This window comes from Aureococcus anophagefferens, assembly GCF_000186865.1.
Source record: "Aureococcus anophagefferens unplaced genomic scaffold AURANscaffold_16, whole genome shotgun sequence".
NCBI lineage: Eukaryota > Pelagophyceae > Pelagomonadales > Pelagomonadaceae > Aureococcus > Aureococcus anophagefferens.
This window is the reverse complement of record NW_008705576.1, coordinates 911711-924478: the sequence shown is the minus strand read 5'-3', so window position 1 is coordinate 924478 and position 12768 is coordinate 911711. Positions and strand designations below refer to the sequence as shown.

At 72.4% G+C, this 12768-nt stretch overlaps 2 protein-coding genes across 2 annotated transcripts; both read right to left on the bottom strand.

Moving 5' to 3' along the window:
• Positions 1–6179: 6179 nt before the first annotated feature.
• Positions 6180–7754, bottom strand: AURANDRAFT_909 (hypothetical protein; the record flags this gene model as incomplete). The annotated part of the gene is made up of 1 exon (XM_009040586.1): positions 6180–7754. A coding segment is annotated over one exon (1575 nt), but the record flags the coding sequence as incomplete, so codon positions are not given.
• Positions 7755–8255: 501 nt separating this feature from the next.
• Positions 8256–8693, bottom strand: AURANDRAFT_15788 (hypothetical protein; the record flags this gene model as incomplete). The annotated part of the gene is made up of 1 exon (XM_009040688.1): positions 8256–8693. A coding segment is annotated over one exon (438 nt), but the record flags the coding sequence as incomplete, so codon positions are not given.
• Between the last annotated feature and the right edge of the window lie 4075 nt (positions 8694–12768).

Genomic DNA, 12768 nt, shown 5'->3' with positions numbered 1-12768 from the left:
CAAGGCGCTCTCTGCGGCGATCCAGCCGCCCGCGGCTGCGGTCGGGACCGTCGACGGACGGGCAGGTCGCACAAACCTCGACCGAGGCCCGGACGCGGTCGAAACAGGCCGCGGAGACCATTCGCCGCTTCTCGGCCGAGACGCTTTCGGCGAGTGTCGGGCACCTTGTGGGCGTCGGAGACGGTGTAGATCGCCGTGCAGGAGCTCTATGATGTCGAACCGCCCGACGGAACACAGCGACGGTGATCGGTCGACGTGAAACGCTGCGCTTGGCGCCGAAATCATTCGTTTTCGGGCTATTTGAGGCCACTTTTGACCAGAACAACCTCTCGCACGCCGATTTCGCAACCCGGGGCGACTCCGACGCCTTCGCCCGCTCGTCACATATGGTCTACGCCTTCGACGACAGCCAGCCCGCCGCCAGCGCCCACAGGCGCACCGCGGCTCGCGTTTTCGGTCGAAGCGTTTCGGCGCCCGGCGGACATTCGCGAGCGGCCGGAATTTCGACGAAACATCAAAAACTGCGCAGCACCATCGTGTAGCATCATGATAGGAAGCTTTGAGTGGTGGTCGCGTTTGAGAGTTCCTCGATGCGCCGGAGCACGGCTGGATCGCCCAATTCCGGCACTTTTTCGACCGCCGTGCGCGCGCGCGCAGTCGGCTCTACGAGCGCCGGAAGGTCGCGCGCGGCCCTCCCATACGACCTAGACCGCGGGATCAATCGCTGCGCGGCCCGTGGGCACGCGCGCGTGGGCGCACTGGTCGCTGCCGAGGCCAAGTGGCGAGGCGACCGCACGCCGATTCAGCAGTGGATGAGCTGGGCATTTTGCGCAAGGGAACGATGACAGATAGCAATTGTTAGGCAGGCCCTCGCATCCGACGAAAGACGAGTACGAGCGACCCATGAGCGCCTTGCTCCCCGCGCCAATCATCCGCAAGCCGCCGAAGCGCTCGCGCGCGCAGACGGCCGAGGAGCAGCTCGAGGAGAGCCGCATCCTGCGACGCGTCGAGAGCGCCTTCGAGGCCGCCTTCGCCGCCTCGCGCGGCGACGCCGCGGCGCACGCGCGGCGCGTCGAGGTCTACCGAAGCGTCGTGGACAACGTTTTGGACTACCCCGACGCCGTCGACGGGCTCCGGAACCCGCGGCGGCTGCGTTTGGACAAGCTCCGGCGCGCGCTGCCCGGGGGGGACGCGCTCCTCGCGCCGCTGCGCGCGGTCGGGTTCCGCGAGCGCGTCGGCGGCGCGCCGCCCGCGGCGTTCTACGTCCTCGACGACGCGCCGCGGACTCTTGACACGCCGGGGGCCCTCGCGCTCCTCGCGCTCGCGCGGAACCTCGTCGCCGAGGAGCGGGCGAATCTCCAAGAGTAATATTTTTTAGAGATGCTTGGAAAAGAAGTCGAACGCGAGGTCGTTCTGCGACCGCCCGCCGACGGTCGCGTTCCACGCGCCGTGGCCCGCGCCGGCGAGGAGGCGGAGCGCGCACGTCGCGCCGACGGCGGCGTAGCGCGCGCAGAGCCACTCCGAGTTCGCGGGCACGATGACCGTGTCGTTCGTCCCCGCGAAGGCGAGGAGCGGCGGCGACGTCGCGGCGACGCGCGGCCGGCCGTCGAGCCACTCGAGGACCTCGGCGCCGTAGGCCGCGCCCCACTGCGAGAGCGCCGCGGCGATCTTCGACGACTCGCCCACGTGCGTCGACGCGAGCGTCGGGTCGTCGGCCTCCTCGTCCTTGAAGTCGGCCTCGTCCGCCGCGACGAGGGCCATGACGGACGTCGCGCCCGCGGACGAGCCCGACGCCGCGACGCGGGCGCCGTCGACGCCGAGGTCGGCCGCGGCGCTCCGGAGGTAGCGGATCGCGGCCTTGGCGTCGCGCACCGCGGGGTACATGTGGTCGTAGTTGTTGCCGTACCACGACGACGCGTTGAAGAGGGGCTCGAAGGCGCCCGCGCCCGCGGGGTAGTTGCCCCGGTCGCCGGAGAGCCGGTAGTTGATCGACGCGGCGACGTAGCCCCGCGCGGCGAAGTACCGCGCCTGGGCCACCTCGCCGGTCTCGTTGGAGTCCAAGATGCAGTAGGAGCCGCCGTGGATGACGACGAGGAGGGGCTTCAGGCCCGGGGCGCCGACGGGCTCGTAGAGGTCCAGCGTGAGGCCCCGCGACGCGAGGCAGTCCGTGCCGTTCGTGCAGTTCGTCAGGCCCCGCGCGTAGGTGACCCCGAAGGTCGTCCTGACGTCGTAGAGCGCGTGCGCGACGGCGAGACAGGCGACGAACAACCGGGCCATATGGGCAGCCCTCATGAAATACATGTAATGTTCAGCATAAGGTTCAATAAAGCGCTTGTGGCAAAACATGGCAGCGCTAAACGAAGCTGTCGCCGCCGTCGACCTCGCGGCGGAGCCGACCACGATCGACCTGAGCGACGCCGTCGTCGAGGGCATCGCGCGACAAATCCGCAGCGACGGCTTCGCCGTCGTCGACGGCGCCCTCGGCGACGCCCACGCGGCGGCGCTGCGGTCGTCGTGCCTCGCCGTGGACAAGACGGCGTCGACGATCGCCGAGGGGACGAAGATGACCGTCGACGGCAAGCGGCGCGACGACGTGATCGCCTGGCTCAAGAAGAGCGACGACGCCGCCGTCGCCGCGCACCGGGCCGCGATGGACGCGCTGCGGGCGAAGCTCGAGGCGGCGCTCGCGCTCAAGATGGACAGCAGCTCCTTCATGACGGCCCAGTACGTCGCCGGGTCCGCGGGCTACGTGCGCCACCGCGACAGCGCGCCGCGCCGGCCGTCCGGGCGCAAGCTCACGGCGATCTACTACCTGAACCCGGCCTGGACGGCGGCCGACGGCGGCGAGCTGCGGATCTGGCCGGACAGCTGCGCCGAGGCCTACGTCGGCGGCGCCCGCGACGACGCCGGGCCGCACCGGGACCTCGCGCCGCGGCACGACCGCCTCCTCGTCTTCCGGTCGGCGCTCGAGCACGCGGTCCTACCGTCGCGCGCGGACCGCCTCGCGCTGACGGCGTGGTTCTTCAACAAGCTCGAGCTCGGCCTCGAGCTCATCGCCGAGAAGCGCGCCCTGCGGCAGGCGCGCGAGGTCGAGTACGAGTGCGAGCGCGGCTGCGGCTTCCGCGGCGGCTTCGACGCGGTCGCCGCGCACGAGGCGACGTGCGTCGCCGCGGCCCAGTAGCTCTGCGTAACATTTTGTGTTTCAGAGGTCGCGGTCTTCTCGCTAGTGTCATCGTCAAAACGAGCTAGAAAGTGGTGTTAAAGAGATCGCGGATGTCGCGTGCGTTCTGTGGCGGGGTCCGACGGCGAGCGGCGCGGGCGCCGGGTCGCCGGGAGCCGGCGGCGTCGTCACGCGGCCCCGAAGACGGGGAGGCGCGGCGTCGCGTCCCCGTCGTCAAAGGAGAAGAACATGCCGTGGCCCGGCGACGGCGGCCGCACGCCGTGGCCCGGCGACGGCGGCCGCGGCGCCGCCGGCGGGCAGCCCCGCTGCGGCGTCGCCGGGCCCGTCCGCGGCGCCGCGCGGTCGCCGCAGCGCCGCCGCGCGAAGGAGCCCGGCGTGCGGGGCGACCCGGCGCAGCGGGGCGACCCCGGCACGAAGGTGCATCGGGGCGACGCCGGCGCGCCGCCCTCCGCGAAGTGCGGGCAGCCCGACCAGTAATCCATCGTGCCGTCGGCCAGCTCGAAGTCGACGTGGTCCGCGAAGTCCGCCAGGCTCTCGCTCGACGTGTGCAGGATGGGCTTCGCGCCCAGGCGCTGCACGGAGGACGCGTGGCGGCAGTGGGCGCCGTGCATGAGCTCGTGGATGACGGCGATGGGGCTCAGGTCCGCCTCGCGCCACGACGACGCGCTGCGACTCCTGCCGTTCTCCTTCATGAGCGTCGCCGGAGACACGGCGTCGGGCTCGCTGGCCGCCGGCGGCGCGGGCTGCTGCAGCAGCGACGAGAGCATACTGACGGCGAGGCTCGACGATCCGCGATAAGAGCTCGGGTCGTGCACGGGGCAGCTGCTCGGGAATACGTGGTATCCCGAATTGTTTCGCGTTCTGACGCACGAAACTGCCAGTTGAGCACGGCGCAGGAGCGGCGAGGGACAACTTGAGGGACACTCATTAGAGGAACTCACTCACCTAATGATGCAGGTCTGCATCCGCGCCGCGAGGAATGGGTCGATCTCGCGCGCGATGCGGTAGACCTCGCGGTGGAAGCCCATCGGCGAGTCCTTGTACTCGCGCGCGAAGAGCACGCACGGCAGGTCGTCGGAGAGCATGCAGCGCACGACGCCCTGGATCGCGCGCAGCGTCTCGAGCCGCGGCGACACCTCCATGGCGAGCAGCGCCCACGGGCTGAGGAAGCGCGTGTAGTTGAAGTGGTCGAGCGAGTGCATCACGGTGCCGAGGAAGTACCTACGCACCCACGCAGGCGTCAAGAGCGTCGTCGACGCCGATGCCAAGACGCGGGGCTGTACGCTTCGGCGGAATAGCTCGCGGGGAAGGCCTCCCGGTGCTCGTCGAAGCAGCGCATGAACGGGCCGCGCAGGCGAACGATGAAGCGCACGAGCCGCGAGTGGGCGACGAGCCGTCGCACCTCCGCGTGCGGCGGGGGCGTCACGGCGAGCGACGCCTCGAAGACGGCGTCGAGCTCGCGCGCCGCGCCTTTCGAGAGCAGCAGGCCCATGATCCACGGCGCGTTCGCCTTGCCAAAGTGGTTGTAGAGGGCCGTGACCACCGACGTGCGCCGGAGGTACGGGTGGCCGACGCCGTCGTCGGGGTCGATGGCCCAGTTGGCGTAGGCGTGGACTTTCGGATGCTGGTCGGCGGCGAGCGCGTGCGCGAGCAGCGCGACGAGGTCGGGGAGCCCGAGCCGCTCCTCGTTGAGCGTCGCCTTGAGGATGGCGCGCCGCGTCAGGTCGACGTCCACGGAGAAGAGCGTGCCCTCGCGCCCCGCCGGCGCGACGTCGCCCGACTCGGCGTCGTCGACCATGAAGGGGAAGGGCGTCCACACGAAGGAGCCGACCTCGTCGCCCGACTCCTCCGCGCGGAGCACCTGGAACTGGATCGCGAGCGACGACTCGAGCAGCAGGTCGCACGCCGTCGAGTGGAGCTCCGCGTCGGTCGGGCGGCGCAGCAGCCGGAGGCGGCGCAGCACCGTCGCCAGCAGCAGCTGCGCGAAACCGACGACGAGCAGCAGGATCGACGGCACGGCGACAAGTGCGCGCCCCACACGTACTGCGCGAGGGACAGACGCACGTGGTTCATGTCGAGGGCCTCGGCCGCGACGGCGGGCGACAACGGCTCCTCGTCCTCCTCGTCCTCGTCGTCGTCGTCCTCCTCGTCCTCCTCCTCCTCCTCGTCCGCGTCACCGAACTCCTCGCGACTGTCGGCGCGAAAGAAGATCGAGCGCGCGCGCGAGGAGAGGCGTTTCATCGAGCCGCGACTGTCGGCGCGGGAGAAGAACGAGCGCGAGCGCGAGGAGGCGCTTTTCATCGAGCCGCGCGAGGAGAGGCGTCGCATCGCGTGCGCGTGGAGCGCGGAAGCCGTGCCAGGAGAGATACCGCCTGAAGCTGTTGCTGCTACCGCCGCGGGCGCGCCACCAGCGGGCGTCGTCGTATCGGTCGTCGCAGCGGCGGCGGCGGCAGACGCGTCCGCGAGGCTGCGGCTGGACTGCGTTGACGCCGACGCGAGGCTCGGCCGTTTCCGTAGGGCAGCGGCCGCGGCGGAGAAGACCTCCGATGGCGAAAAGCTGGTGCTCTCCCGAATCAAGCTTGCGCGCGGTGAAGGCGCCGTCACTTCGAGCACGCGTTTGAGCGAGCCGCGAAAGTCGGTCAGCATCCGCGCGGCCTCCTCGCGGAAGTCCTCTCGGAGACTGGGACGTTTGCGAAAGCTCGGCGATCGCGCCGAGAGCCGGCGCGTGCGGTGAGAGAAGTGCCGCCGCCAATAAATGATGCTCGTGCCGATCCACAGCAATTCAAAAGAGGCCAGCACTCCGAGCAGCAGCGGAAGAAGCGCCGGCGTCGCTGGCGGCGGCGGCGGTGGCGGCGGTGTCGGAGTGCGAAAGAGCCGCATCAGCAGAAGCGCCGGCGATTGTGGCGGCGGCGGCGGCGCGCTGATCGAGAACAAGAAGCCCATCATGTGCCAGTGCGGCATCTTGCCTCAGCAACTTGCAGTGCAAGGACCAACACCCACCCTTCTTACCCGCGGCCACCAACCCCGCGAGCCGCGACGCCGGGTCGCGGAGGAGGTCCGCGGGCCGGCCCTCCTCGACGACGCGGCCGTCGTCCAACACGACGGCCAGGTCGAACGCGGCGACGTGGGCGAGGCGGTGGCAGACGACGAGCACCGTCGCGTCGAGGCCCCTCAGGAGGACGTCGTGGACCTTGGCGTCCGTCGCCTCGTCGACGTTCGCCGTCGCCTCGTCGCAGAGCAGGAGCGGCGGCGGCGCCGGCAGCAGCGCGCGCGCGAGGGCCAGCAGCTGGCGCTCGCCCGCGGAGAAGTCGTCGCCGCGCTCCGCGCAGACGTGGTCGAGCCCGCCCGGCAGGCGCCGCACGGCCGCGGCGACGCCGACGCGGTCGAGCGCGGCCCAGACCGTTTCGTCGCCGCAGGTCGCGGAAGGGCCCAGAAGGTTCGCGCGGACCGTTTCCCTGGCCAACGTCGAGCTCTGCTCGACCACCCGCACGCGCGCCCGCGCGTCCGCGAGCGGCAGGCCCGCGAGGTCGACGCCGCCGACGGTCACGGCGCCGGCCGCGAGCGGGTAGAGCCGCGCGAGCGCGCCGACGAGCGACGACTTGCCGCTGCCCGTGCGGCCGAGCACCGCGACCTTTTCGCCCGGCGCGACGGCCAGACAAACCCCCCGGAGCGCGAGGGGCCGCGAGAGCCGGTACCGCAGCGCCACGTCCGTCGCGACGAGCGCCGCCGCGCTGCCCGGCGCCGCCGGCGCGCGGCCGCGGCCGTCGTCGCGCTCGCGCGGCAGGCGGCAGTACTCCGCGACGCGCTCCACGGACACGAACTGCGCCTCGAGCGTCGCGAGGCCGCACATGTAGTCCATGCCCGCGCGCTGCAGCGACGCCGCGTAGAGCAGCACGAGGCCGAGCTGCCCCGTGGACACGTCGCCCCGCCGCACGAGCAAAACGGCGCAGAGCCCCGCGGCGAGGTACAAAACGCAGCCGTTCATCGTCGTCAGCGCCTGCGACCACTTGGAGCACGCGTCGTTCGCGTACTTGCCCGTCGCCATGGCCTCGACGAGGCGCGCGTTCGCGTCGCAGAAGCGGTCCAGCGCGCCGAAGGCCGCGACCGTCTCCCGGCCCCGTAAGGCGTCGTTGAAGTGCGCGTAGCAGGGGCCGTGCGCGGCCGCCTCGAGGCGCCGCGTGTCGCGCGCGGCGACGCGCACCGTCGAGAAGATGAAGCCGTAGGGCACCAGGGCCAGGGGCAGCATGAGCGCGACCCAGGGCGCGAAGTAGAGCACGAGACCGAGCTGCGACGCGACCGTCAATGTCCGCGTGAGCTGGTCCAAAAACACCGTCGGCACGTCGACGTCCACGTTCGCCAGGTCCTGCAAGAAGCGGTTCAGCGCGTTGCCCTGGGGCGTCTCGTCGAAGAAGCGCAGGGGCGCGCCGAGCACGCCGTCGAGCATCTTCTCGTGGAGCGTCTTCGACGCGTCCAACGCGCAGAGCGTGAGCAGGATCGTCTGCAGCGCGAGCAGCCCCGCCTGGAGCACGCCGATGGCCGCGTAGACCACGAGGAAGCGCGTCTGCGCCGCGCCCTCCGCGCCGTCGTCGGCCCAGACGGAGAGCCAGACGTTCGACGCGACGGCGCACCCGCACGCCGCGACGGCGATGGCCGCGAGGCTCGCGCTCGTCGCGCGCGACCCGAAGGCGTCCAGGTACAGCAAAAAGTCGCGGTACGCGATGAAGCCGCCCCTCCGGCGCTCGGGCTCGTCGCCGTCCAGGCCCAGGAGCGACCGCTCGAGCCGCGCCGCGAGCGCGCCGTCGACCGTCTCGCCCTCGCGCGCCGCGAGCAATCGCCGCAGCTCCGCCGCGACCTCCTCCAGCGCCACGGGCTCGCGCCGCGCCGGCGCGTGCGTCTCCACGCTCGGCTCCGCGACGGGCGCCTCCTCGACGGCGGGCGCCTCCTTGGCGTCCTCGATCGAGCGGGCCGGCGCGGCCGCGCCGCGCGGACCGAGGTCGACGACGCGCGACACCTCGGGCCGCGCCGCGTAGGCGAGCTGGTGCGTCGCCAGCACGACGGCGCAGCGGCCCGCGAGCGGGGCGATGGCGCGCTCCCAGAGCGCGGCGCCCGTGTGCGCGTCGACCGCGCTAAAAACGTCGTCGAGGACGAGCACGTCCGGCTCCGCGTAGAGGGCCCGCGCGAGCGCCACGCGGCTCCGCTGGCCGCCGGAGAGCCGCACGCCGCTCGGGCCGACGGGCGTCAATTTGCCGTCGGGCAGCGCGGCGAGGTCCGGCCCGAGGCCGCAGTCGCGGAGACAGGCGTCGACCCGCGCGTCGTCGACGGGTAGCCCGAAGGCGACGTTGTCGACGACGGTGCCCGTGAGCAGGAAGGGGTCCTGGCCCACGTAGGCGCGCGCGAGGCCCGGCGCCGTGCCCGCCCAGCCGTCGACCGCGGCGCCCGCGCCGCAGAGCGACCGCAATAACGTGCTCTTCCCGGACCCCACGGGCCCGACGACGGCGACGACCTCGCCGCGCCGGCACTCGAACTTGGCCGTCGCCACGGCCCGCGCGCCGTAGCCCACGGCGCCGTCGACCGCGGCCGCGGCGTCCGACGGGAACGGCGGCGGCGCGGCGGGCTCCTTCGGCGCGCGCAGGAGGAACTCCGCCAGCCGCTCGACGGACGGCGACAGCGACGACCACAAATTGTAGATGTCGGGCAGCGTGTTGATGGACCACTCCATCTGCGTGATCCAGGCCAGCGCCGTGAACGCGACGGCGGGCGACAGCGACTTCTCCTCGACGAGCGCGTACCAGGAGAAGATGGCCACGGGCACGGCGAGCGCGGCGACGCAGCCCACGAAGACGTTGAGCGCGTCGAGGTACCGCGTCGTCTTCAGCGCCGCCATCTCGGCCTCGCGCGCGGCCGCGACGCGCGCCTTCACCGACGCCGTCCACCCCCGGAGCTTCGCGAGGCGCACGCCGGCGAGCATCTCCGTCGTCAGCTTCGCCCGCGCGTCGCGCGCCTCCTGGAGGCGCAGCACCGCCGGCTTCGTGCGCTTCCCGATCTCGAGCGCGGCCTGGTTCGCCGCGACGACCGTGGCCGCGCCGACCAAGGCCGCCGCGCCGAGCCTGGGCAGGACAAGAGAAATTCAACGTCGCTTCAACGTGAGTGTTCCGCGCGCGCGCGTTCCGAAAAAAAGCATTCACGCTTCGAGACCGTTCCGAGAGATGATCGCTCGTCCAAAAATCAGCCGAAACGAGTGGAAAACGGCCGAGAAAGGAGCCTTTGAAGTTGGGAATTTCGCTCTCTTGTCCTGCCCCGCGCCGAGCAGGTCGTACATGCAGTAGGCCACGGCGGGCAACGAGACGACGGCGAAGCTCCACTGGGCCGCGAAGAAGAGGGTCCAGCTCCAGCGGCCGAGCTTGTCCGCGTCCGTCGCCATCAAATTCGTGAGCTTGCCCGAGTCCTCGTCCGTCCGCGAACCGACGGCCGCGCGGAAGACGAGGGGCACGATGGCCGTGCGGCAGTTGTTCATGGCCCGCACGCTGCCGAAGAAGCAGACCTCCATGCAGGCGACGCGCACGAACATGCTCGCGGACAGCGCCGCGGCGTAGCCCAGGTTCCGCCGCGCCGCGGCCGCCGAGTCCGCGCCCGCGCCGTCGAGCAAGCGCCGCAGGATGATCGGGTCGAGGAACATGAGGCCCAGGAAGAGCCAGCCGTGGCCTAGAGCGCCGAGCACGACGCGCGGCTGCATCCTCGCGAGCAGCGCGACGAAGAGCGCGCCCGCGCCGCCCGGTCGCTCGAGCCACGTCGCCTTGAGCGCTCGGGCGAGGCGCGCGGCGCCGTCGCTCCGCGGCAGCTTCGGTAAGTCGCCGGCGTCGAGGCGGCCCTTGGCGTTGGCCGCGCGCAGCGTCGGCGTCATCCACCAAAACGTGTACGTGCTCGCGAACCCGGCCGCGTCCTGCGGCGCCGCGCGCGGGTCGACGCGGCGCCGCCGCCGCAGCAGGGCGGCGACGACCGCGAGCGCGGCGGCGACGGCGCCGACCGCGCAGGCCGCGGCGCCGCAGCGCGCCGAGAACGACGCCGCGCAGCGCTTCGGCGGCGGCGGCGGCCAGCGCGCGCCCAGGCGCCACGAGGCCGCGCCGAGGCCGGCGCAGAGAAGCACGGGCACGAGGAGCACGCAGCGCGCGCCGCGTCTGCGCTCTTTGTGGAGCACCGCATCGTCGTCGTAGCTTTCCAGGAGCGGCGCCCGGAGCAGCTCGTCGGTGCTCATGTTTTGCCACTTCAACAATTCAATGTCACTTCAGTATGTATGTACTCTCGCAAATAGCCAACGTTGACGAAACTCGCGTTCCTAATTTCGCATATCAGCGCCTCCGTCGCCCACGTCGCGCGGGACTTCTTGGCGCTCCGCGCCGGGCCCGCGGCGCCGCCCGCGCCGCGGCGGCCCGGAGCTCCGCCGCGCGGCTGCCCCCTTAGGAGCGACCCAAAACGCCGCCCGAAGGCTGCCCCGGCGCCATGGACTGGCGCATCGTCTTGAGAAGCAGGATCCTCGGCAACGAGCGCTGCCACGAGGGCATGACGTGGGTGGGGCGCGGGGGCCTCGCCTTCGAGTACACGCTCGACAAGGACATGGACAAGGAGAGGACGGTGGTCCAGGCCTTCCCGGTGCACAGCATCGAGGTCGCGAACCGGTTCTACACCAAGGTCCTCGGCTGCGGGGAGACGAGGTTCCGCTCGCCCTACCTCCAGGACTACCCGCTCTTCGGCCACCACCTCGTGGCCCACTTCGCGGGCGACGACTACCGCTGCGAGGACGAGGACGTCGGGTCCGCGGTCCGCTTCCCGCACTTTGGCGTACGCGTCGCGCAGCACCACTTCGCCGAGACCGTCCGGCGCCTGGAGAAGCACAGGGTCGACTACGAGTACGTCAGCGCGCCCTACTTCGACGGCCAGACGGCGGTCTTCTTCCGGGACCCGTCCGGGAACAACGTCTACGTGCACGGCGCGGATCTCTACCCGCCGCGCGTGCCCGGCGGCCGCCGGCCGCGCGGCGCGCCGCCGACGCCGGACGTCGCGGACCACGCGCCGCCGAGCCCCGACGCGTCGCCGCGGCCGCCGCCGCCGCCGCCCCTCGACGGCGCCCCGGCGCTGCCGCGGCTCCCGGAGCGGTCGAGCGCCGTGTCCAAGAGCGGGCGCCGGGGCCTCACGACGCGCGCGCTCCGGGCCCGCGAGCCGACGACGGTCGACGTCGACGGCATGCGCTGGTCCGCGGGGCCGCGGAGCGGCGAGCGCGTCGCCGTCTCCGTCGCGCGGCTCGAGGCCCGCGCGTCCGCGTCGCCGACGCGGTCCGACCCGGGCTCGCAGCGGCCGAAGCGCCGCGAGCGGCACCGGCGGTCGACGGCCTCGGTCGTGTCCCTGCCGGCGGCGCGGCGCCGCGCGCCGAGCCGCGCGCGGAGCAGGCGGTCCGCGCCGGCGAAGCCGACGGCGCTGCCCGCCGTCGCGCGGATGCGGGCGAGCGCGGACTGGCGCACGAAGGCGGGCAACGCCGAGGACATCTGGGACCAGTACCAGCTCAAGGCGAAGCAGCGCCAGCTGAGCATGACCAAGGCCTGGACCTGCGCCTTCTGCAACCATAGCAACGACCCCGCGGCCATCGACATCGACGGCGACGCGAACACGTGCGACTCGTGCTCCGCGCCGCGCGTGATGACCGACTCGCGGCGGTCGTTCGGGGGCTAAACTTTGTATGTAGCGGAAAATGCGCGCCTAGGCGCCGCGGTTCGTCGCGTCGACGAGCGGCGACCGCGCCGGCGAGTCCCCCAGCAGCGCGCGCTTCTTCTTCGCGGACGCGGCGAGCTTCTCCTCGAGGCGCGCGAGCATGGCCTCGGCGTCCTCGCAGACCGCCGCCGCGTCCGCCGGCGCGGCGGCGGGGTCCGCCGCGTCCGCCGGCGCCGCGTCGGGCCGGGCGCCGCGGTGGTCGCGGAGCCGCGCGACGAGCTCGGACTTGCGGCCCGAGAGCTTGAGCCCCGCGGGCCGGAGCAGGTCCTTGAGCTCGGGCACGGTCATGGCGTCGAGGCCGTCGCCGGCCGCCGGCGCGTCGGGAGCCTTCCTGGGCTCGCTCGCCTTCCGCGGCTTCCGCTCCTCCTCGGAGTCGTCGTCGTCGTCCGCGTCGTCGCTCTCCCAGGCGCTGTCGGAGTCGTCGTCGTCGAAGCGCACGGCCTTCTTCTGCCCGCTGAGCGCGAGGCGCCGCGCGGGCGCCTGCGCGGGGAGGCCCCGGGGCCGCACGGGCCGGGCCGCGAGCGGCACGCGCGCCCTGGCCTTCTTCGCGCTCTCGGGGAGCTTCGGCGTCGGCGGCGCGCGCGCGGCGCGGATCTTGGCCTTGACGAGGCAGTTGTGGTACCAGCGGAGCGCGAGGCGCGCGTCGGCGGACGTCGTCGCGACGAAGGGGTTCGTCTTGAGCTTGGACGCGGAGAATTTGGCGACGGAGTTGGACACGTGGGCCTCGAGGCGCGCCGCGAGCGCCTTGGGGTCCGGGGGCGCGCCACCGGCGGCCGGCGCCGCGGGCGCGCCGGCGACGGACCGCGCGGCGGCCGCCGCCGCCGCGC